General features: G+C 44.7%; 1 protein-coding gene across 1 annotated transcript; it reads right to left on the bottom strand.

The window, feature by feature from the left end:
• Positions 1–279: 279 nt before the first annotated feature.
• Positions 280–26,623, bottom strand: LOC118002865 (egl nine homolog 3). The gene is made up of 5 exons (XM_034993464.1): positions 25,945–26,623; positions 6,505–6,624; positions 4,776–4,912; positions 2,437–2,510; positions 280–1,033 (listed from the first exon to the last, which is right to left on the bottom strand). The coding sequence occupies exons 1-5, from the start codon at positions 26,299–26,301 to the stop codon at positions 1,002–1,004; spliced, it is 720 nt and encodes a 239-aa protein (XP_034849355.1). The 5' UTR covers positions 26,302–26,623; the 3' UTR covers positions 280–1,001.

Raw genomic sequence — 26,623 nt, 5'->3', positions numbered from 1 at the left:
TTGTCTCATTCTGTTAAACAAGAAGGGTGAGCTCATTCAAAAGGAAAACTGAAACACGGGAATGCCTACATTTCCAACCCCACTGCCATTCTCAGATGGTCCAAGATGCACACAGGTTTATCGTGTATTGGTAGACCCACGTCTTTCGATACCAGTTACCAGAGATTGTTGCCGCTGAAGCTACCTACCAGGTGGGTTCTTTTCCCCTTCGATTGAAACTCAAACTCCATTTCAACAAAGTAACCCAAACAATTAAGGTCTAGTTTTTGCCTCTGGGGAATTAGGTTCTCCAAGTAAGAAGTGAAAATAAAAAATAGATGGTAGATCATCTTTGACCAGAAAGCCCTACTTTCAGCAAAATGGGGCAGAGGCAGCAAGACCAGGTTGCAGGACCAGGCAAAAGAAAGTGTCCACCCACAGGATACTTCTAAATTGAGGACTAGGACAGCAGCCCCTTCTAGAGGTAATAATGTCACTAGGTTGTGGTAATTCTCCAGAAACCCCATAAACCCGGGATTAAGAACATCTGGAAACTGTTCAGATGACACCAATTTCTGTTTCCTGCTGTGAAGGCTACACGGATGCCTCTTGGTGGCATCTGTCGCCATTTTGTTTTTCTTTGCAAACCTCCTCCTTTCAAACCAGGAAGTGTACATAAAGTGCAAGTAAGATTCATTCCCTTGCCCATGCTTCCAGGATCTTGTGTTGATGGCCAGTATTACCAAATCTATCAGTTCAACCACTGGCCACCTAGGTCGTCTGCAGGTATTTCTGGAGTTAGCAAATGAGTTCATCTGGCAAAGAGAGTGTCCAAAGGTGGATGCAGTCTTGGCAAGAAAAGACAAAAGTACCATATGTAAGACAGGGATGTGAATGATGCAAGCAGTAGGGGGGCTTCTTGTCACTAAGTCATGGAAGAGGCCTTCTTTAGATCTCAACTCTTAAAGAGACCTCAGGAACCATTACTAAAATGAATGAGGCCAGCGGATTTCAGAGCACGGTCAGTCTTCAGTGAGGGCAGGTTCAGTTTTCCCTGGGTTGGGGACAGAAGAGAAAATAAAGAGGGTAAGGAGCCAGATCTGATGAGTTTAATGCCAGAAATGGCATGAAAAAAGCCTCCAGTGAAGACTTCCCGTCCTATAATACAAAGTTGAGCACAGTGACCCCCGCCCCGTAGGACTTAGCACAATGTGTTTTCTTCGGTTCCAAATGGGTAACAGGCAATGTTGCGAACATCTTTATTTCACTCTTAGATGAACTTCTCTTGATTAGCATGCCAATGACCACTGTGACTCTTCAAGAGAAGGATACGGTATGTAACATTTCCCACATTTAGGGGGCCAGAAATTTACCTTCCACAAACCAACTTGGCAAGACCACTAGCGGGATGAGCGTTTCGATATGACCTATTTTGGGAAATGCTGCCTTACAGCTGGAGGCAGACACAAATGGCGTTAAGGTTGCGGGGAACAGCGTTAAGTCATACTCAGTTCGTATTACATGAGCCCAGTGTTTGTAGAGACAGTCACAGTCCCACACCAATATAATACATTAACCGTTCTAGCTGCGCTCCATCATATCCCCTATGAAATGTGCCAAAATCATGGGCCAAACTGAATGTTATGTTTGATGGGTGGACATTAATGATAAAAAGTTAACTATTTACTGTCACACACTCAGTGGACATTCGCAGGGGGGGTCCTTTGCATTTTTCTGATTTTTCCAGCAGAGCTAAGGCCAGGGTTTCGGGATTCAGCCCATCAAGATGTCATTACACGTGAAGCTAAGCCACAGCCCAGGACTGAACAGAGTACAGTGACCCTTGAACAATATGGATTTGAACTGTATGGGTCCCACTTCCACAAAGATTGTATTCGATAAACACAGCGCAGTAGTGAAAATGTATTTTCTTGGGCACCTGGGTGGCTCAGTCAGTTAAGAGTCTGCCTTCGGCTCAGGTCATGATCCCAGGATCCTGGGATCGAGTCCCACATCCAGCTCCCTGCTCAGCGAGGAGCCTGCTTCTCCCTCTGCCTCTGCCCTCCCCCCCTGCTCGTGCTCTCTCCCTCATGCTCTCTCTCTCAAATAAATAAATAAAATCTTTGGAAAAAAAAAAATGTATTTTCTCTTCCTAATGATTTTTGTAACAGCATTCTTTTCCTTAGCTTACTTTATTGTAATATAATATATAATACATAGAACATACAAAATATGTGTTGATTGACTGCTTAAGGCTTCCTGTCAACAGGAAGTAATTATTAGTTAAGTGTTGGAGAGTCAAAAGGTATATGCAGATTTTCAGTGAGGGAGGGTCAGCACCCCAACCCCACCCTCACTGTTCAAGGGTCAAGTATATATCAGAATATATATACAAATGTTAACTGAAAGTCATAGACTGACCCGATTAAAAGTCACAGAAAAATTTCAAACACCTACTCGTTAAATTCCTGAATTTCTTTTTGGCTTCTGCCCTTTCTTCAGCATCAAAGTACCAAACGGTCATAGCGTATCTGTGATAAGCAGATATAAAAGAAGTTTAAAAATACTACCAAAAAATAAAAAATACTATGAATCTCACATCAGAGGCATTCGTAAAGCCAACATTTAAAGTTTTCCCTATTATTAGAAGTCCGTCCCAATTTTAATTTAAAATAAACTTCTCTGGTTTCAATTCTATTTAAATGTAATAAAACACGTAAGGAATTCCAAGTATGCAGCAGGCATTATCCTGAGCAATGGGAATTCAAATGATCCTGTGAATAAATCTGCCTCTTTCTCAAGGAGCTCAGGCTCTCAAAGAGGAGACAGGCAATTTAACAAATGATGTAACAGGTCAGGATGATCTACACAGAAAGGACTATAAGGGAGTTATTCTGCTCAAGACTTGAGAGACCCAAGCTTTTGGGGAGAACACAGAGAAGAGGAGGTGACAGTTGAGTAAAGTTTTGAAGAGTAACTTATTTAAATGACAGAACACTTAAAGCTCTTGGCTTGCTTTCTTTAGTTTTGGATACTGAGGCAAGGATGCAACAGAATAATGATGCCCTCAAGCTTTCTACTGTGTTTCCATTAATTTGCTTTATCCCATCTATGGGATAGACTGTAATAGGAATCATTTCAAGCATGAGTTTTCAAAAAGTTTCGTTTTCTAATTATTATTAACTACTGAAATTTCTACAGCCCTTGATTTTTTTTCAAGAGCTTCCCATCAACATCTGCTAATGTTTTTCCTGTGACTTGGGTCATCAAGAGATTGGGGAATACTGAGGGAATTCTGGCATAAATGACAGGGGCCAATTATCGTACCCTATTAAACAAGCCACAACCAGGCTCTGGGGGTAGAATTAGTTACCTGCTCACCTAGGGCACATTCCAATTTGACATTTAATATGCAACTCTGTGTGGGGCTCAGATCTGTGATTTCTGGAGGGGAACACCTATAAATCTTAACTACTTCACACATGTGATTCTAATTTAATTAGGCTTGTTAAGGTTCAAGTCATTATCCTACCAAAGTTCTCTCCCCCTGCCCCCAACTGTGATTCCCAGTTCAAGCTGCATCCCCACAGCACGGGGCCACCACCTGGTTTCCAGCTCGGGCCATAAAACAAAGGTAATGAGAGGCATATTCCAAAATTAAGATTACTTCAAGAGTTTCTAGATTAATACTAAACAAGTTTAATTGTTGAGTTACTCTGAAAACCTCACGCTTGAGCTAAAGAAGGGGCTTTTAGAAATAAGTCAGTCAGAGAAAGACAGGTATCATATGACCTCACTGATATGAGGAATTCTTAATCTCAGGAAACAAACTTGAGGGTTGCTGGAGTGGGGGTGGGTGGGAGGGATGGTGTGGCTCGGTGATAGACATTGGGGAGGGTATGTGCTATGGTGAGCGCTGTGAATTCTGCAAGACTGTTGAATCACAGATCTGTACTTCTGAAACAAATAATGCAATATATGTTAAGAAAAAAAAAAAAGAAGATAGCAGGAGGGGAAGAATGAAGGGGGGGAAATCGGAGGGGGAGACGAACCATGAGAGACTATGGACTCTGAGAATCAAACTGAGGGTTCTGGAGGGGAGAGGGGTGGGAGGATGGGTTAGCCTGGTGATGGGTATTAAAGAGGGTACATTCTGCATGGAGCACTGGGTGTTATGCACAAACAATGAATCATGGAACACTACATCAAAAACTAATGATGTAATGTATGGTGATTAACATAACAATAAAAAATTTTTTTAAAAAAAGGGGGGGGCTTTTAAAAAATCTCATTACTGGAACATGATGGGTACAGTGGGCCCAAACCAATTTTAAGGGAAAGAAAGGGTAAAAAGGAAAAGAAGTCGGAACAAATTCCTCTCTCTTTATTCAAGGTTCTCTCTCTGTTTGCAATAGGCAACTTGTAAATTCATCCAGAGTTAACCATCAGAATTCCTGATACGTGAGGGCCAACATTCTCTAGGGCTACTTCAACGTTAGATTTGTTTCAGGGAGGAGTGGCAAAGGAAGAAGGGAAAAACACTGTGGGAAATCTGGAATCCACCACACTCACCTAACGGAAAACAATTTGTTAATAGTTCCATTTGACATTAGGTTTTGTGAAGAACCTAAGGAATCTAGTTTCCCCTTTAACTGTGATTGCCTTCTAACAGGTTTGCTATCAGCCTTGGAGTGTGATTGGTCCCTCATATACACAGGACACAAGTTTAGGGACTTCTCTGGGAACTGGGTTCTATACAGAGGCTTCTGAGGAGGAATCATGGCCCTGGCTGTTACCTGGTCGCATAGGAAGGCTGGACTTCATGTGGGTTCCGGCGGTCTGACCAGAAGAACAAGAGTCTGTCAAAAATGGGCTCCACATCCGCTATGAATGATTTCCCTTCTGGAAATATCCGCAGGACCCCACCGTGTAGCTGAGGGCCAAAAAGGAGATGGATTATTTCCTAGCCTCACACATAATTGGCTAACAATGATATTTCAGCCTCATCTGGAAACAATGCCATCTTCCAACCTCCAGTCCGGGTGTATATTACTCCCAAAATTCTCTCCAACCTTACACCTTGTATTTCATTTTATTTCCAACTTAGCTAGTCGTCTCTCCTTATCCACTCATACGGAATGAAGCCTTCCTGCCCCCAGTCATGAAACCCGTGGACACAAAATGGAGTGCTATTAGGTCCAATCACACAAACCTGTCAACATCTGTTTTTGACCTACAAAAACCCACCGGCAACTTCATATGGTTCCATCTAATATTAAGAACTTCCTAGGATAGTCATCACACATAACATCCCCTTCAATTAGAATTTACGGCTTTCTTTTGAACTCCTCCAGCTCCTATGTGATCTCATCAGCTGGAAGTTACCTATTCTTTTTCTGAGCTCAGACTACCTTATCTACACTTTTTAGTACATGCATCACTCTCTTCCTTGATTTCTTTTTAAAAATATGTACACCCAAATCTCCTGCTGGGATAACCATATTAAGGTAGAATCCAGGCCTCACACATCAATGCTTCTACACAGCACAATGCCTGACATTAACAGGCACTCAAATATTTGTTGCATGATTTCATACTTCATGATTTATTATCACTGACCTGATAACTTTACTCTCCTGCCTATAACATTACCTTTCAAGATTTTAAAAGACAAGTAAGGGATGTATTCCAATCATGTTACCAAATAGGGAGAAGAGACATCTGACTCACTGGTTTCCCAGGTTTTGTTTCCCTGGCGCCAGATAAAATATCCTTGTGCTTTAGGATGACCAGTATCTGCCCCAATGAACAGGACATGGAGATGCAAAAGGTTCAAATGCCAAATGAGCTTGAAAAGTTCTCTGACTTCTCAGACTCCTAAATCATCCTTAAGTTTCAGAAAGCATACAAATTCCAGACAAATGTCTGTAAGCGTGGAACCAGACTTCATATCTCTATCTATCTATATGTTCAAAAATACAAAAATAAGCCAGAAAGCCTCTGACCTTCCCAAACCATGGTGAGCCATGGCAAGCGGCCACCGACAAGCCATACCACCCCAAGAGGACTGTGTGGGAAACCTCGCTTGGGGCCGGTTTCATATCCTACAGTTAGTTCTATTTTTGTGGAATTCTCTCACAATGTTGCTGCTGGAAGGAAGAAGTATGTATCTTGCTGTGCCCTGAAAGTCCTATCAGCTCTGGATTAGATCCCCCCCCCCAAAAAATTGATCGCCATTCCTAAAATAATAGATTACCTTCTCTTTATCAACCACCCTTCCCACAACCTAGTAATGACCCTCCCTACTGCCCCCCACCCCGCTGCCCCCCACCAGATTAACTTCATATCCATTATTTTTGTCTGATCAACTTAAGTACTAACACCATAGTAGGAAACAAAAAGTAAATGGTGAAGTAGAAAAGATTCATCTGTGGGAATTATGAATTCCAAACCCTCCTCTAAGTCATCTGAATTCTTTCTGTAGAGTTTCTAGCCCCACGTTCTACTCCCTTTATGCCAGAGTACCTTGGCATCCCAATTCTTGTTCAGATAGTAGATGCAGGTGATGCAGCGGCCGTCGCCGTTGGGGTTGTCCACATGTCGAACATAACCTGTCCCATTTCCTGGGTAGCAAGCCACCATTGCCTATGGAGAAATCCCAAGAAAGCTGGTTAAACAAAGCCGAGACCATCTTCTCCCACCGGGGAACAGCTGAGTAATGCAGTCTCTTTGGGTGCTATGTGACATTTACAGGCGGCCATGGGCTTCTTAATTGCATGGACAGTACATAAATCGAGACTCATCGTCGTGGTGTAAGATTAACAGCCAAGTTATACCTTATGGCTCAGCCCAACTGGAAAGTGGTTCAGCAATATTCCCACAGTTCTAGAACACTTCAGACAGTAACCCAGCTACATCATCATGAGGATGCCCTGCTTTTCTCCAATCCTCCTCTTTGAAAAAGCAGACTCTGGGTTTCCATCCTAGACCCACAAAATCAGACTCACTAGGTAATGGAGTTTAGGGATTATGCCTGGTATAATAAGTACTCCTGAATCACTGAATCACCGGCTGTCTTAGAACAATGGCTAAACATCCGTGCATTGACAAAGAGGTAGGAACCAATCACAAAGGAGGAAAAGATCAGGCTTGCTCAATAAAATGCTTAGGACAGAAAGAAGAGGGAAAGGTCAGTCAGAAGGAAGGAAGCTGTGCCCCAATTTGTTACCACAGGCAGCACAATCAGGTCCAATTCATAGAAGCCACAGACACATCTTAGTATGTTTCTCAATGCTCGTCTTCTTGCCTACTGATAACTATCACATCAGGCAATAACCTGAAGTTCTTCTCTTCCTTTGCCCAGGCACCACCTGTAACAGCCAGGTGGAGGAATAAAGTAGAAAGCCATACAAACAAATCCTACTAAAAATTACTATTAGAGAATTACTATTAAGCAGGTATCAAACCTCTAATTGTTCCATGGGAAAATTATAGCAAGGAATAGAAAACAATGGGCAAAGTGCAAAAGCTAGTTCTCTTCACAGGACACTGCCTTATTTCTAAAATATTTTCATGGGGATGAGACATATGCAGGGAAGATACTGGAATTGACAACATAAGATGAGGAAAGGGATATTTTTCCTATTTTGTTGGCTGAGGCATTCTTAGTGCCTAAAACAGTGCCTGCCACAAGGAAGGTGTCTGTTAAAAATTTGATTAAGTGAATAAATAAGCAAATGGCTCTGTCCTCTAAAGGATAAGAGGTCTCTGTCATTTTTTTTAAGATTTTATTTATTTGACAGAGAGAGACACAGCGAGAGAGGGAACATAAGCACAGGGAGTGGGAGAGGGAGAAGCAGGCTTCCCGCCGAGCAGGGAGCCCAATGCAGGGCTCGATCCCAGGACCCTGGGATCATGACCTGAGCCGAAGGCAGATGCTTAACTGACTGAGCCACCCAGGTGCCCGGTCTCTGTCATTTTACTTTAGAGAGAGCACAAGTCTGGGGGGGGGGGGAGCAGAGGGAGAGGGAGAATCTCAAGCAGACTCCCCATGGAGGAGGGAGCCTGATGCAGGGCTCATTCCCAGGACCCTGAGATCATGACCTGAGCTGAAGGCGTAACTGACTGAGCCACCCAGGCTCCCCAAGATTTCTGTCATTTTTAAAAACCTATCTTCAAATATACACTTAGTGATCCAGTTGGTATTTTCCCTCATGAAGGGCAGGGCTGTTTTGCTGGTAAAACGATCAGTCAGGTAGAGGCCCAAACTAAGGCATCAGTGGCTCAATGAATCAGCTTCAATGCTGTGGCCGCCAAGTCACTCCCAGCAGCAGCATGAAAACATGAACAAAGCATGGAGCTTCAAAGGCTTCATGCACGTGGCATACTAGAACAATCAGGCTTAACAGCAACTTGGCTTTAACAATGATCGTAACACTTAAATCACCGTATCCCTCATGCGGCTATCAATCCCCGCATCCTGCCTCTGAACATCTACAGTGTCAATGCAACGTCGTATCTTGGAGCTGAAGTGAGCCTGTTGGCCTGAACCTCGTCCAGAAAGTGGAATGTTGAGGCCACTGCAATCAAGATTTAACAAATGATGGGACCACCAAGCAAAGGATGGCTTGGAGAAAGCTGACTGGTAGCAGGCGGAAATGATGGGCCTGGCCGGGAAGAAGAGATAAATGAAGTCACCTATACTGACTAGGGAATTACTCATCCCTGGGAGCAGCTATTAGGATAAGAGCCACCACTGAGCCAGTAATGAAAGTCACTTAAGCCACAAACAGTTATAGGCTAGATTCCCTACCATCTAAGCCTCCCCCCACTGTGAGGCCCTGAAAAGCAGCAGTGCTCCATCAATACTATATAATCTTATATTCTTAAACAGCCCTACTCTACAGAAAAGGTCAGTGGTCTGGATGCCTGCCATCTGGTTCCCTCAGCAACTGATTGTGCGATCCCCGGCCTAGCCTTTTTTCTAGAAGGAGGGGCACAGGTTGGAGGGCCTCCAAAGGTCTGAGACTCTAGCTAAGCAGCAACCCCAGAAGGAGCAACAGGGTTCTTCAGGGCAGTATGAAGCACCTGTCTGCCACAGAATTCAGTTTGCAGTAAATACTGAAAAAAGTAGATACAAACTCACAGTAGTACCTCCTTTACAAATACCTGCATCTATAAAACACACACGCAGAAAAAGAGCTAGCACCTCCCAGGGACTTATTAGCACAAAATTCCTAAGTGTCAGCAAAGTATCTGATTGCTTAGGGGAGGGCAGCAGAGGGAATTTTTCTGGCCAGAGCCAATCTTCACCCTCTCTCCTGGTTTCTGAAGCCACAGCATCAAATCTGAAACAATGGAAGGAAATTATTGTGGGCCTCGGTGGGCCCGTCGAAACTACACAGGCCAATTTTATCAGTTTTTTCTGGACAAGAGCCATAGGAGATAGGTCTTGGCTTGGGCACGTTCCCAACTATTTGTTGGTCTCTGACACAGTCTAGAACCAGGAGGCTAAGGATGTGTTGAGAAGCAACGCTCCCTTCAAGTCATGCATTTCTGTGCCAATTTGTGCAGAGGACAGTTTAAACAAACCCCAGAAACGGATCAGTTCGACTGCAGGGCTATCTAAGCCTCATCAAGCCTGGGAAGGGATTTATAACATATAAAGGCATCCACCATTTCTTCCTCTGACCCTGTTGTGCGCCCCACCCCCTCAGTCCCCCCTCTCACCACTCCTGGAGGCCTTTCTAGAGCTTTGTCGCAAAAGGAAATGAGTGGAGGGGTGAACGCCTCCGAGGCTAGCTCTAGATCAGAGCTAGGTGCTCTAGGCCAGAGCTAGGTGCTCTAGGCCAGAGCTAGGTGCTCTAGACATCTAGGTGGCCACATTCAGGCAGGGACTGTCTATGCATTCTTTGAAGATGCACACAGATACATAGAACTTTTTTTTTTTTTAAGATTTTATTTATTTATTTGACAGAGAGAGACACAGCGAGAGAGGGAACACAAGCAGGGGGAGTGGGAGAGGGAGAAGCAGGCTCCCCGCAGAGCAGGGAGCCCGATGCGGGACTCGATCCCAGGACCCTGGGATCATGACCTGAGCTGAAGGCAGTCGCTTAACCAACTGAGCCACCCAGGCGCCCCGATACATAGAATTTTAATAGCCAAACCCAAGTAACAAAATCTGTTCCCCATAAACAGAATCGAAAACAGTGGTTCTATTGGAGAAAACAGTGGTTCTATTGGAGTTATTGCTGAGCTGGCTTCATAAGAAACTGTATCTCATCAATCCCAAAGGTAAGGTTGGAAAATGAAAGTTGAAGATTTCCATTCCAATGCCTAGACAGAGTGCTCTTGACTGAAACCAGCCACAGCCTGACTGCATGTATAAACCATTTTCAAAAAGTGCCATCGGCAACCTCCACTGTCCATCCAGCGATGATGATCATTTCAGACCCGCAGGTGGGAAGGGGGCACATCTGACCCATCCAGCCTCCAGTTAGACTAACCACTTCCCTAATAACAATCAATGACCTAGATTTTGATAGAAACGTATTTCACATCATTCATGACTTTGGAGTCAGATTCACTAGTATGACTTGGTCTTAAACAAGTTATAAAGTGGTCTTTTATGTAAAATTTAATTTAGCAAATTAAAATATTAATTCATTTTAATTGTAAAATTTGCAATCAATGTGAATCCATTTTAAAAAATGAGTCAAGAATAGCATAACTTCAAAGCTACCTGGTTGAGTGACCTTCAAACCCGTATTTTGGTCCACTGCCAAATGCTAGACCCCTCTAACTGCTAGACAGAAATGCCAGTCCGTCTTTGTAAGGATTTGCTTTGAATTATGAATGATCTTGAGCACAAGCATACTTTGAATAAAATGCAACCTAAATACAGGATAGCCTGTATTTAACCTCTTCATACCTCAGTTTTCTCATCTGTAAAATGGGCTTATGGGGACTGAAGGAGTCAAGTTGTGTAAAACGCTGAGTGCAAGGCCCGGCATACACTAAACGCTGCTTCGTTAGCTATATATATTAAGCTATTCCCCTCAGCCAGGGCTTCTGAATGTCTCCTCTTCAGGGACCGGACTCTACTTAAGTGCTCTGTAGCTTCAAATCCAGGACTGGGTAACTCAAATAGCTTTTGGCGCTTCCAAGGAACATAAATGATTAAAGCCAATCAGGAATAGATGTGTCAGAACTCCGGCGTGTGCACTCTGCTGCCTACAAGCAGGCAGTCTGCTGTCCTTTGTAACGAAGGCCCGGCGTTCCAAATCTGCAAACCTTCGGAGAGAGACAGGCAATGGACCCAGATGTGCATGTAAACTCTCTTGAACAGTTTTTATCCCAATTTTTTAATCAGGGCACTAAAAAATACAACAGGCTGTACTCTGAGGTCACTGTCTGTGATCTCCTAAGCAGTCAAGCTATGCTGGGACAGTTCCTGAGTGCCAGGTGGGCACTCCCCCATCTCTCCTTGCCTGGCTCAGATGCATCCTGTCCAACAGCATGGCCTCATCCTTCAATGCCATCCACATTCCACAGGCCTCCTCCAGTCCTCCCCCCGTGTCGGCTCTGGACAGGGTCCTTCCTCTCTCCACCATGAGACAATTAACTACACGGAGAACCCGATGTGTAAAGACTTGAGAAGAAATACAAGAGTTTCCAGAAAATGTCACTCTGCAAAGTTCACACCGCTGTCAGTCCCATCCTTCATCTGAAAGTGAACCAAAAAAAGCAAGCTCTCAAGGTGATGATGAACCGCTCATAAACATAAAAACTGCTTTAGAACCTTTTACATTCACTCTAACTTCATTCAGGTTGGCATGAAGAAATTAGTTGTAGATAACGTAGGCACTTTAGAGAAGAAAGTAGGAAACTCTGCAAACTGTCACCAGTTATCTTGGCATCTTGCTTGTTATCTATTCTGTTGGTTAAGAGCAAACCTAGCTATTTCCTTCTGCCTAGTGCTTCTAGTTAAAGACTGATGTAACAAAATGAGGAAAAAATAGGAAATATGCTTTTGGCGGGCAATAACGTGAGCTTTGGCCAACTACTGTGTTCTCCCTCCCAAAGTTTCAGTATCCGACCAGACAATTCAGGGGAGTCAGAACACCAGACAAACGACAACTGTAAGGTAAGTAATCCTTTCAACAAACCTCAAGTTATTCATTAAAATGTTTTCTGCTATTCTATTTCTACACTGAGAACCACTCCTGCCTTCCTCATTTGTTCTAAATCCACACTAAAAATACTCCTTCCTGGAGCACCTGGGTGGCTCATTCAGTTAAGCATCTGGCTCTTGATCTCAGCTCACATCTTGATCTCAGGGTCCTGAGTTCAAATCCCACATTGGGCTTCACGCCGGTTGTGGAAACTACTTAAAAAAAAAAAAAAAAGCCTCTTCCTGAACCCAGAGCACTGTGACACAAACCTCACTTTCAGTTTAGAGCAATAATCATCATGCCCCCCATGAATGAATTTTGTTGAAATGCAAGAGCTTTGGTAATTCTGAAAATGAAAAGTAAGAAGGTCTAACCAATTCTCAGTTGCTCTGGTGATGGGGATCTATCCACCCCTTTCCAATCAGGTGAGAGCATCGTGCCTGTGCGGGTAGGAATTTACCATCTTCACTTGAAAACCTGTCCCCAGGTAGACTTTTCCCTCCGTGCCCTTGTTCTGCTCTACTATGAATTTGGTCCTAGCTCTGGGATCATCCAAACCACCACCAACTACCCAGACTCTAGAACCTTCGATTTAGTTCTCCTAGCTCAGTGATGGCAGTTTTACCAGATGCCAAAGCCCCTTGAAATTCTTCATTAAAGAGTTAGGCTCCCACCCTCACCCCACAAATATGCACGTGCACACACACACACACCGAAGCCTGCATAAAATCACAGGGGATTCACAGGCCTGTAAAGTCTGACTGCACTAGATCAAGATTCTATTCCAGGGAATCCTGCACTTCGTGCATGAACTTGAGTGAATCACCCTCCCAAGAGAAGCCATTGAAACTCTGCAAGGCCAAGAATTTAAGAAACTATGGTCATTCCTTTCTGGATTGTGGTTAATTCCTCTCCTTGGAGAGGATTCAGCCAGAGCTCTGCAATTAAGCACAGTAAACAGGCCGGGAAGCATCGACATATCAATACAGGCTGTTTGGGTTTGCAAAGGCGGCCCTTCCCGCGAGGCCTGGCTCCCCGCCAGCAGGGTGCCGGCTGAGTGACAGGGCTACGTGCGCTGCGTGAGGGTGGCGGCCAGCCCACAGCCGAGCACACCGCAGGGCAGACTGCCGAGGGAACCGGCACAGGACAGCCCTCCCCCGGCGCTACCCGAGTCACCAGAGACATGTTTTGAGTAAGGGCTTCCTTGCACTTATGAAATCAGCAGAAGTCAGCCAGCCTCAGGGTGAAGGACATTAAGAGAGGCCTTGAACCGTATCCTTTCCGATGCCGTTCTCCTCACTGTATCAGCTGCCCTTTCCTGAGGACCTACGCAGCCAGCTGGCACTTGGGGTGGTGCTTGCCACCTACCGTCCCATTTCGCGTCCTGATTCTGGGGAAGGTGAGCCGCAGCTCGAGCCTCCCGGCTCACAAGTTCTCGGGAAAAGTCATTAAAGCCCTGCAACCTCCAAGTTACCGTCTTTGCATAGAAAAACCAATTCATGGGTAATCCTTAAGGCAATATGGGGGTAGGGACTCACAGTATTTAACTTCTTTTGTTGTGAGAAACAGCCTTCTCAGAAAAACAAAACTTTACCTGCAGCTCTCAGAAAGGCTCTGAGAATAAAGAGGAAAACAAGAATGTTTGTGGTTGCAGGACTGTCAGAAAATTAAGTGTGGCTGTCCTTAAGTTCTCATCTGCCATGAAGCCTCAAATATGTTAAGGGAATCCATAACTCAAATATAATTGGTAAGACAAGATTTTATAAACGGGGTAATAAAAAAAAAAAAAACTTACCAGTCAAAACACATGAAAAATGCCTTGCAACAATCTTCTTAAGGCTAAGAAAAACCAGGCAAACACTTTACCAGCAATTCCCTAGGGACACAGCAACTATGCTGGAAAAAATAAAGTCAGAGAACTTTCTAGGAACCCAGATCTTATATTTACATGTGCCCTTCAGCACCTGGAAAAATATATCTGCTCAATGAAAGAAATGACACACAGTATATCAGTTGGAATTAGAACCTATCACATTCAGGAGACACACTGATTTACTGAACAAACATTTGTATAGTGCTTACTACGTGCCTGACACTGTTCTATGTGCTCCCTGAATAGCCCCCCTCATTCAATATTCATAAGTAACCCCATATGGCAGGAGACATCCTTATGTCCATTTTACAGATGGGGAAACTGAGGGACCAGGAGGTTCGGTCCCTTGCCTCTTCGAACCCAGTTTGTCTGGCTGCAGAGTGTGACGCCTCCATCATCAAGTCATGCTTCATCAGCACCACTTACCTAATGTCTACCATGAACCAAATCATCCATTTTGGGGGGTACAGAGATCTTCAGTTCTCCTTTAAGTATTTGAATCCCTCTCACCCTTGCCTAGCACCCTTTCCATAATCATAGAAAACCGTAAAGGGCAAAAAAAAGACAAAAATATGAAAAAGGAGGGTACTTGATATTGAGTCTGTGAACGAAAGCTCCAAGATGGTTGGGGCGGGGAGGGGCTAACAACAGCACAGGGCAAAGGAGCCTGACTCAGTCCTGGTGCAAAGTACCAGCTGTCCACATGGTCTTTGCTTCAGCTACTCCCACAGCAAACTCACTCCCACTCTAAACTCTCTGCAGCCCCAGCACAACCCACATCTGCTTTGGATGCAATTGCTCAACAATTAGCCCAGGTCATCCCCAGGCTGCTCTTCCCAGGCCCAGGTTCTATGGGAGGAAATCGGCGTCTAGGGACCTTTCCTTGTTAGCTCAGGTCAACACCAGCCACGGTTTTCACACTGTTTCAAAGTCAGAAGATAAATGAGCAAGGAAGAAAACATTTTAAAGGAAATACAAAAGTGTTTTTGTCAAAGGACCGGCACCTGGTAAACGCAAAGGAATGCCAGAGATGAGATAAGCTGTCCTTACTCACACGCAAAGCTTGTTCAGGAGACAACTCCAGTAGCACCTTGTCAACTGGAATCCACTGTATACAGAACTTTCTCACAAGCACGTTAACTAGAATACGCTGCATACAGACCCACTGAGGCCTGGGGGAGGGGTCAGATCCAGAGGGGAAACTTCGAGGAGTAGCAAGTAAAAGGCTCCTCTGAGAGCAAAGTAGAAGCTATTTGGGGGAGCGGCAAGGGGACTAGAAATAAAGGAGTGGCTGGCTCTGAATCTGGGGGACAGGGGTCATTAATTTATGTGTCCCCATGTTCTTCCAAGGAATATACAAAGCCCCATTTCACAAACATAGGGTGAGAAACCCGAAGTAACTCACGGAACGTTACAGAACTAAGCATGGTCTTTCCACCACCAAACACTGCTTCTAAAATATCAGGAAGCATCTGTTAACTGAAAACTGGGGCTCTTATTTCCAGAGCAACCGCTTCAGCTCCAAGGTTGATTCTCAGATGACTCTCCTGACTCACCAGATATAGACTCAAACCCGTAACTGGGGAATCAAAGGCCTCCATGCGGAAGTAAGAAAAGGCCAAGCAGCAGCTACTCTCCGCCCTTCTCCAGGTCCTATCCTTGATTCCCATCAAGCTGGATTTGGTTGTCAGCGTTCCTCCCCACCCCCAAAGAGCTCCTCACCTCGGCCTTCTCAGGTCTCCCATGGGGCAAGCCATCCGACCCCAGAGGGCCAGACACCACCTTGGGCTTCTGTGTGGGATTCATGGGGAGCGCATGACAGCACATAACCAAAGCAGTCTGTGCTTCCAGTTTGTGCTCATCCAAAATCACGAGGATCTTGTCTCCTTCCTCCTGGTGCCTTCAGCTCACACTTCTCGCAAGACTCTTGGGCCCGTGAGGGCGGCAATACCCTGCGGTCATTAACAAAGATTCTTCCTCCCCCCCTCCATTTAACGTGAGCAGAAGGGAATCAGATCCAAACGACGCTCCAATGCTGGCTCTGGAAAATTTAAGTTAACCGATACAAATAACAGAAAAAAAGTGTCTTAACATGTTGACAGGTGGTGGGTTTTTCTCAAAAGATCTCCCAAATAAACTTCACGTGCTTGTATGTTTTCCTCGTAGCAATGAATAAACTCAGATCTGAGCCAACCATTGAACTCTGATTCTCTCACTAACAGAAAAAGTGTAGGAAGATACAGCGCCCTCCCCTCCCTCCGTTTAGCCTCCTCTTATTCATTTCACTCAGTGTTTCTCAAACTTCAGCATGTGTGAGAATCACCTGGAGGACTCATGAGCTTCTGATTCACGAGGTCTGGGGAGAGGCCCAAGAACTTGCATTTATGGCAAGTTTCTAGACAATGCTGATGCAGCTGGTCCAACGACCCCACTTTGCGAACCATGGCGATTCCGTGGCAAAAAACAAGAGTTTTTGTGCAACGCCTCACCCTAGATGGTAAAAGGTGGAGAGTCATTAGTCACCGGCGCTGGTTGATCTGGGGAGGCTGGTGGGTAGATGGAGGAGGTGGTGGGCACAGCAGGAAGCGAGAGGGATTCCTCAGGCAGTTTCTGGCACAGGCTTGGCAGTGTGATTCCTAAAGCTGGCAGGGAACATTCCAATTGTAACTCTGGGGCATTGCTGAGGATTACTGTCATGTCAGCGCTGGAGTGTGACCGCGGGTAGGAGTCTCTTCGGGAATCAAATAAGAAGCACTGAGGGCACCTATTTGTCCTCTCAGATGGAAATTCAGTCTCAATTTTCATTTAATTCCCTATAATCCCGGAGGCAGAGAAATAGTATCGTATCCATGGTATAGACGAGGAAAGCAAGGCTCAGAAAACGGACTTGGCTCAGAAAACGGACTTGCCCCAGATCACGGCGAGATGAACTAAAATGTAAAATGCCCATCCTAGGGCCTAGTGGTAGGTACCAACTAAATTAAATTGAAATATAAAAATAAAAATCCATCTCACTCATGCAGAAACGGAGATGGAGGTCCTGAGACACCACTTGCCAGAGCCAGGATCAGAAGCCAGGGCTCCAAGCTCACGGTCCTGGGTTTTCTTGCTTCCCGGCGCCAGCCCCGTAGGTACGAGCTGCCAGGATCCGGGCGTGACTTGGGTATTTTCTGGGGCCAAGAATAAAATTTCACAACGGAGAAAAAAAACCTCACAAAGCCAAAGTCTTGTCTTTGAGATGCTCCTTCATAGCATGTTAATATAATAAAACATTTAAACACTTTGACATCAAATTAGGGGCCACACTGTGAAATCTTTTTTTCACCTAACAAAATATTTATAGCTTTTTTGACACCCTGGCAGCCTTTGAAATCAAAGTTCCTTTTGAAGATGAAATTAAGTCAGGCACCTATGAATTGTAAGAGACTATTCCGAGGCACTAGAAGTATATATGAAGCTTAAGAGTCTCTGCCTTTAAGGAATTTATAAGTAAATGGAGGGTAAGGTAACCAAGGAAGGAAGGAAGGAAATACAAGTACCTCTGTGTGTAGCAGGGAGGCTTGGCCTGAGCTACCCACAGAGTTCTGGGAAGCAGAAGGCGCTAAGATGGATTCTGAAGAGCAGAAGACAACAGGGAAGCTCAGTGTGCCTGGCAAATCAGCTTCCAGCATTTCAGGGAGTGGGAGGGAAGGGAAGTCGGTCAGCAGGAGATTAAGTGTAGAAGGGTCAGATGGGGTCAAATGGGGTCAGACATGGAAGGCTTTAAATGACATGGTAAGAAGTTTGCAGCACGTACGGTAGACACTGGGGTGAGAGCATGGTTGGGTCTGCTGAAAGCATGGAGGCAACATGATTAGTGTTGGGTTTTGGACTACTTACAGTCTGGCAAAATCACATTAAAATGGATCACAGGGAGAACAAGAAACAAAGGCAGGTGATTTATGGTTAAAATAAGTCTCTTTAAAATAATTCCCTCCTCAGGGAGTCCTACTATGAAAGCAAAACAAAATTTAGTTAAAGGAAGAAGAAAAAAAAAGACAAGACCTGAGGTCCCACAGTCAACCTAAAACAAAACAAAAACAAAAATCCAAAACAGTCCAAAATAGGCCAAATTTGAACCAATAATATTGCGTGTTCCCGCCGGAGTGTTCAATGTTTTGTGTTTTAAAAAGCTGGCTCAGGGCGCCTGGGTGGCTCAGTTGGTTAAGCGACTGCCTTCGGCTCAGGTCATGATCCTGGAGTCCCTGGATCGAGTCCCTGCTCGGCAGGGAGCCTGCTTCTGCCTCTGACCCTCCCCCCTCTCATGTGCTCTCTCTCTCTCATTCTCTGTCTCAAATAAATAAATAAAATCTTTTAAAAATAAATAAATAAATAAAAAGCTGGCTCAGTCAGTAGAGCATGGGACTCTTGATCTTGGGGTTGTGAGTTTGAGCCCCACGTTGGGTGTAGGGGATTCCTTAAAAAATAAAATCTTAAAAGAAATAATTAAATAATTAAAATTAAGAATAAAAAAATAAAAAGATTTTGCTTATCCACCCACTCCGGTCATTCAAATTAACCTGCAAAACAGTATGAATCCGAAAGAAGCCATCCAAAACACCCAAAAGCACACACACAAAAAAGACTCCCTGTCAGTTCTGTGGGGGGGTATGGAGCTCTCTGAGTAATAGTCCCTCAGGTTTTTAACTAGAAAGATGGCGAGAAATAGGAGGGGCCTGGAGGGAGGGGCACAGGCAGAATCTTTGTTCTACGTGTTGTGTAGGGCGAACACACAGCAAGCTCCCGAAGAAGTGCAGACTGTTTAAAATGGTATATCCTTACTACTTTCAAGCAATGCTCAAAAGAGTATTATCTTGAATACTTCAAAACAACTTCAAGTTCCCCCAGCAGGACCAAAAATAGATGTCACTGACACCTGGAATTGAGTTTGTCATTTTGTTTTCTTCCCAGTGAAAAAAAACCCAAGACTACCATCATATTCTTTGATCCTTTGTAGCTTTGAACTAGTTTTATTTGGTAATAGCATTTTGGCCTCATTTTGGAAGGAAAAAGAATATTTAGTATGAAATAGGCACAATTATTCCAGAACTTGAGAAACACTGATCACTATATCTCCTGAAGGATAAAAACCTGGCGTGGCCTAATAAGGAGGTATTCACATGGCACAGAACATGAGGGACGCTCAGTAAGGAGGTACCGAATGAATCCAGTCCCAGATCTGAAAGCCCACATCATACGACCGTACACCCACATGTCCGTAAATCTGGGATCGAGTTGGGGGAGGGGGTGAAAAATAAAACCCTCAGTCACTCCCAGTTCACCAAACCAAAAATACGAATGTAACCCATAAATCACGATCAAAAGAAGATACAAAATTAAGGTAAGTGCCACCCTGGTTTGAGATTAAGATAATCGAGGGAAACGGGGTATAAATTCTATGTATAATGAACCAAGCTAACTAATCTCGCTTGGCAAACAGACACATGGCTCTGAATCTGAGCCAAGTCAACGGCTCCTGGCCACCTGCCAAAACTGAATTCCTTAGTCTGGCATCATAAAATGATTTGTCTGTCGCATTTACAATTCCAGTGCCTCTGGATTCCACTACCCGCTGGGTACCCCTGGCAGTTGCCCAGCAGAATACATCTGAACTATCATTACTGTCAGAACGTCAGCATTTGACAAACACTAGAGAAAAATGACACCCATTTCTTAGAGCAATATTACTTAACAACTACAAAGTGCTACTACAAAGAAATGGTCAAATCTGTTGCTGTAATAATTAACAAAGAATGAATAACCTCCAGAGTGCTAAAGCTGCAAGCTGCTTCCTGGGTGCTCAATAGACTTGGGTCAAAATGTCACTTAATGTACCCAAGGCCACAAAGGTGTGTCAGAGGCAGAGGTCTTGCCAAACTGAGCAAACATGGCCCACAGGAAAGGTCCTCCACATTTTATCCTGCAGGGCACAATGCTGGGGTGCTTGGAGATGCTTCTCATACGTGCTCTGCTCATTATGGGTTAAACTCCACCCCACCTTGGAGCTTCCGCAGAAAAATCTTCCATACATGGTGTGTTTACGGAATGGAGTAGTAACATGCGAGGCTGCTCGTTATTTACAAATTTGAAATTTTTCCAGCCAGAGTCAGGATACAGGAAGGAATTTACAAATTTTGCTTAAGCTGAGCAAGGTCAGAAAGGGAAATAATTCATGACACCCAAAAGTCGAACGCACGTAATTCCACCTAAGGTGTTTATCAATTTTAAGTCATCACTATATTTAAAATTCCCAAATCACATGCTGATGTGGCTGAATTAACCTAACGACCCTGTCTCCTAGTCTACCTGACTCATGAAGCAGGCCCCTCTCTAAAGCACCTCTCTTTGCTCAGGCCCAAGACACACCCCGATCCCTTCTCTGAGGGCTCGCATAAGACCTCATCTCTCCAAATACCAAAACACCTTACCTGCTGAGTGACTGACGGACTGGATAGGTGTGATTTCTCATACCTTTCCAGCTCTAAAGACCTGTATTATTAAAGGTCTGTGTATTTTTGGTCACTTCTCATTTTAAGTAAACAGAGAAACTGTTGAAAGCCCAAAGAAGAGAAAACAAAAAATGACAAATCAGTGCACAAGGGGACTGTTTAACCAGAAAAAGAGAAAGCAAAGTTGGTGACAACCATCTCACCCCACTCTGTTTTCAGCGTACTTCTTCTCTAGGTGGTTTTATAATCACTTTCTACCTCCCTTGGCCTGTCCGTGTACAGGTCCACCGCAGTGCAAGGCATTTAATGATTTGTGGATAAATAAACTGATACCCGCTGATTTGCCATGTCACTGCAAGTAGATAAGGTGTGGTGGAGTGGCCAGGGACCCAAAATTGAGCAAAAGAAATTACAAGGTAAACACACACACACACACACACACACACAACCCTACTGTCTTTTCCTTGCTCCCATGTGTCATTCAACAAAATTGACCAAGAACATTATGAAAACTCACCCAATGGGGAAACTTGCTTCCCTGTCACTGAGGTTGTATCCTATAAATTATTTCCTTGAATTAATGTCCTTCCTCCAGGAGCTAAGTTATTTTGAAATACAAAACCTTTTCTAGAAATTCCTCACATCCTTACAAGAAGATATTCCAGTGCTTCAAACTCAGTGACTCGTCCCCCTAAAATATCTTCTTCACAGATAGTCTTTTAAGATCTTAATTACAGAGACACCGTGTATGGTGTCTAGTCCTCAAACACCGTGCTCTTTAAGAACGGGACCTTTCGTCAGCCCCGGCAACTGTGGTTTCATAGGATTCGACATTCCCACTACCACCCCGAACCCAGGCTGACAGGTACCCCAGACCAAGGGGAAACCATCAGACTTTACTCCAGAGAATGAAAACAGGGATTCTGGAATGTTAGTTGAGTCTCTGCTGATCTCAAACTGAGGCTGGGTGGCCATTGTGAGGCAGCCATCTTGAGCCATATGCATGGAGAAGCAGCCAAAGCTAGATGGTAAGTAGGCTGGAGCAGAAATTAAGGGCACATGCAGAGAAGCAAAGATGAGGGCCATAAAGCTCTGGAGAAAACAACTAACACACCAGCTGTCCTTCGGACTTTCGGGTTCCTGGTTCATGGCCCCAGTCTTCTGTGAACCCTGATCGCATTTCCTGCACTTGGATCCTGAGACACATCCTGATCTTTGAGTGTATTATGCTATTTTTGCTTAAAGTAGGTTGCAGCCATAATAAGCTCCCTTGAGTAAAAGATATTCCCGATATCACGTGAGAAAGGTGGGCTACAACTGTTACTGCTCAGCAGCAAAGGAACAAGCCCACTACCTTGCAACCCATTTTCTTTTACTCATAACTTACTGCTGAAGTCATCTTTTGTCTGTGCTCCTTCAGGCGGGCTCATCTATCCCTGTTCTCAGTACAACTCCCATGACCCCACTGTCCAGAACTACTCCGGTCAGGGATCCTCACAACCAACCTTGTTAGCAAATACTTTTCCTGCAAATAACAGTAGGAAAACACTGGCCCAGCATTCCACTTTCTTCTTCAATGTTTGGGTTTTATCTTTTTGCTCTTGTAAGCTTGAAGAATTAATAGAGTGGGAACTACAGGATCCTACCGTTCGAAAGTACGTGGCAATGGAAGCTCTATGAGGCAGGGATTATGCCTATTTACCTTGGTATCCCCAGCCCCTGCACAGTACCCCACACAGAGCGAACGCCACTGCGCAAATCAAAGGACAGAAAAGAGAGGAGTCAAGAACCCAAACTCTGGAGTCAGACAGATCTGGGTTAGAATTCTAAATTCTAGATCTTGCGCTTACAGCCTCATAACATTCACGAGGGCACAGAATTCCACTAAGAATTTTATGTACGTTATCTTATTTAATGCTCCTTCCCCCCAAAAAGCTTTAAGGTATTATTACCCCTCGTTTTACACTCGGTGAAAAGTAAGCAATTTACCTGAGGCCACAAAGTTCCTGAGCCCAAGCCTAAGCCCCTAACACCTAAGATAAACAGCTGCTTACCACTCACTTTGTGACCTTGGGGGAACGACTCAATCACTCAATTTGCTGAAGATTGTGATTCTGAAGACTAAATCAGATAGACAGTGTTTATAAAGGGCTTAGCACAGTGCCAGACCGGGCAAACTGCTCAATAAAAAGTAGTTATTATTCTTAAAGTTACTAAGTAGTGAGCCTACACTGAGATACTTCAAGCAGGAAGAACATTTGGTTCCATAAATTACACGTTCTCTGGAAAACAGCCATTTCCAAGATCTAGGCAGCCAAAGTAAAAGGAGCAAATTATGACCAATGTTTATCTTGGATATGGTCTAAATTCTCCAAAAGGCAGTAATAGATAAGAAATCTCCTGATAGCCTGGAAGCAATGACCATGCTTGAAGTTAGGGGGCGCCATGCTGCTGTGCATTTTAGGAAACCACTTCCCCAGAGGGTCTCCAGCACCCTTGGATCTTTCTCCAACAAAGTGGAGGAAGATAAATTCTGACTGGTAACAACTTTTTTTGGCAGAAAGGGGGAAGCCTTTAATATTTCTTTCCATTCTCTTCCACGGTTTCAACTTTAGGTCCAACATACATGTTTCTATTTTATTCCCAATGCCTTTGCTTTTGCTTCACTGAGATAAAGGGCATTCTTGCGTTATTCAATGACCTCTAAAAGTCCAAGGAAAAAAAGTATTTAACTAGGATGAGCCGGTTAATACACATAACCCCAAGAAATATCTAAAAAAACAACTGGTCTAAAACAAATGTATAAATTGGCGATGGTTGAAAATGGGTCATAGGAGCGTAACTCATTACACCAACCTCTGTTCCTCATACACACGTTTGAAATTTTCCATAATAAGACATCATAAATAAATTTTGTTTTGTTTTTTTTTTTTTTTTTTAAAGATTTTATTTATTTATTCATGAGAGACAGAGAGAGAGAGGCAGAGGGAGAAGCAGGCTCCCAAGGAGCAGGAAGCCCGATGCGGGACTCGATCCCAGGACCCTGAGATCATGACCTGAGCCGAAGGCAGACGCTTAACCATCTGAGCCACCCAGGCGCCCCATCATAAATAAATTTTGAAAATAAGTGTACGCATTCTACCTTTTAAAAATTTAGTTTCTACTGAAAACCTGCTTGGAGGATGCAGCAGGAAACTGGGTTTATATCACTACTCTGGAAGCAACACAGAGTAAGGCACTCAGTTGAGGGCAGAGAAGAAAGTTAAATTAATGTGAAACTGATGTAAATCATGTAGATGCTTTAATAAGACCCAAGGGCACAAAGCTAAGGAGAACTGTGTAACAAGCAAATCAAACTTATTATTTTTGACTCTAATAATTGTTTGCTCAAGCCTGGTTTACATTTGGCTCCAGTTGGCCACGGAATATCCCAACCTAGAGGTGATTTTTCTAAAGGACAGGAATGAAGAGCTTTGTGCCAAAACAACCAAAGAAAAGCTGGAGATCTAGGTATGGACAAAAGATGAATTTCTCTTTTCAATTCAGTGACCTTCTGAAAGGGTTAACTGAGAAGTTATTTGTTCTACACAGAAGATAATCTATAACTGAAGAATCTTATCTAGAGATCTTTCTTTTTCCTTACCCAGACGTACACAGTGTTTCTCATTCAATTTGTCCAGCCAAATCCTAGCCTACAACCCTACCACGGACAGTCCTTTAAGTCACACGTAAATACAAATCCTTAACTTTCAAATTTGTTAGTGACATCTTTCTACCAATTAATTCTGACCTCCCTCTGAGCAAATTACGTTCCCAGAATGCCGGGGGGTAAAATTCTTAGCACCTGAGTTGAAATGAAACTTGAAAAACTGATAAGAAGCCATCTGCTCTTCCAGATTGAAGCAACAAGCACTTTGGTAACACTGAGGCTAGCCCTTCACCCCCCCAACATTCCCGCCCCAGGAGGCAAGGTCACTCAGTGCAAAAACAAAACTAACCAAGACAAATGGCTTTCTAATCATCCAAATGATAAAAGAGTAAAGAAACACTTCAACGTCAACCTTCTACAGAGTCCAGGTAACTGAATTTTCCCCAAATCAAAATTTAGAAAGCAGCATTTTCTCCCAAGATTTACTTTATTCGTGTCTGATTAATAAGTGCTCTCAGACATTCTATTCCTGTCCTCCTGGCTTGAAAGGCATACAGCAATGTGTTTTCTCCCCTACTCTGTTCCCCCACTCCAACCTCTTCCTTCCTACACATTGCCAGTCTTCACCACTTGCCCTTTATTAAAAGTGTCCCCTCAGTCTACGAGACAAATGAGACGATAATGGTATGTTTTATCAAAGGGTCAATCTTGAACTGAGAAATACTACACGTGTTGTTAAGAATGGTGCCCCTTTCTTCTCATGCTAGCACGCTGTGCCTCACTGTGTTAAAGTTCTCTACAGCTCCCCATGCACCTTGACCAGTGTGCAATAAAAGGGCAAATCTCTCAGAACTGCCACTGGAAAAGCACTGGATTATCATTTGTAGAGAAGACTGATAGCCGGACTATCCCAAAGTAATGTACATGGACCTACATCGCTGTACTTCACGTTCCCATAGTTCTGCCAATCTACCTGTAAATGTTTCCAAGATAAATTACCACCCAGGGAGTCACTTCTGGCTGTGTGAACAAAAACATGGTCTCTTCCCAGAGGTACTTGACTTCCTTCTCCCCATCACTTAACTAGTTGTTTTGAGGGGATCTGATAGTTAGGAAAGGGAAGGTGGTGGTGTAGGGCTCCGCACCAGCAGCAGAGAATCTTCTAATCAAGTGGGTGATCTCCAAGTGTCCTGGGTGCAACAAGCCAAGGGCACCACTCACTCAAATGTGAAAAGAAGCTTTACTCTTTCACAGGTCAAACTTTCTTCACACCTGCCAAACTCCACACACCAAATGTCACACTGAAAAATCACAACTGTCTCCAGAATTCTTGAAGAGTGCTTTTTTTTATTTTTAGGAATACCCTCTGAACACAATGAAGTACAATAGTAGTAGGTGACTTTAGAGTGGCCATTTAATATCATGAATTCACACATGTCTCAGATATTACGCAGTGTTTCGAATAACCTGTCCCTCATCTGGACCTTTGAGAACCTTCACGTATTAAATTCAGAACAAAAAAAAAAAAAACCACAGCTTGTCGGGTTTGACCCACCGGACCCATTATTTCAGTTAACAGGTCACCCTAACGATACACCTGAGTCCCTTAGCATGGATTTTCCCTCGGGGGAGGGGTGGGGAAGGGGGAGCCAGACCGACTGCTCGCTCTCGGTGAAAAACTAAAGTTCCCTCGCAGCCCTGCGAAGGCGACAGACAACGGGCTCCGAAAGTCCCCAGTCCCCGCGGGCTGCAGCGGCGACGGGGAGCCCGCGCGCGTCCTACCTTGGACCTTTCCTTGACGTAGTATTTGCCCAGCCGGCTCCCGCAGTACAGGATAAGCCTGTCGATGAGGGACAGGAGGAAGCTGATGGCCTCGCAGCCCTCCTCGTTGCCCCCGATCCACGTGATCTGGTCGCCCCGCAGGTGCCGCTTGGAGACGCCAGCGCGCGGCCCCGCCAACTGGCCGTCCCGCAGGGCCCCGTTGCAGTGCAGCTGCTTGACGCGTTCCAGGACGCAGTCGCCCACCACCTCGCCGAGGAAGTTGTCCAGGTAGCAGAAGCCCACCTCGTGCAGACAGGGCACGATGTACTCCAGGGCGATTTTCTCCAGATCCAGCCTCATGATGTGTCCCAGGGGCATCTCGCCCTCAGAGCCGAGCTCGGGGATCCCCAGCGTGCACGGAGACCCGGAGCGACCGACGCGCGCGCGCGCAGCCGAGGCGCGGGGAGCGTGGCCCGGGGTTCAGCTACCTGCGGCGGCCACGGTCCCCGAGCCGCCGCCGCCGCGCCAGGAAGAGGGGAAAGTTGCGCGAAACTCTGGGAGGAGCGATCCTTTCAGAGACCAGTGGGAGCTGCGCGGGGCTCCACGACCCGGCGCCGGACTGGCCCAGCGAGGAGTCGAAGGGCCCCTTTTGGAGATGCCGACCCACCACTGGTGCAGCGGCGGCCCCAGGCGGGGAGAG

Source organism: Mirounga leonina, unplaced genomic scaffold (genome assembly GCF_011800145.1).
Source record: "Mirounga leonina isolate KUSES-001 unplaced genomic scaffold, KU_Mleo_1.0 Mir_84, whole genome shotgun sequence".
Taxonomy (NCBI): Eukaryota; Metazoa; Chordata; class Mammalia; order Carnivora; family Phocidae; genus Mirounga; species Mirounga leonina.
The sequence above is the reverse complement of the archived record's forward strand: the minus strand, read 5'-3'. Positions and strand labels throughout refer to the sequence as shown.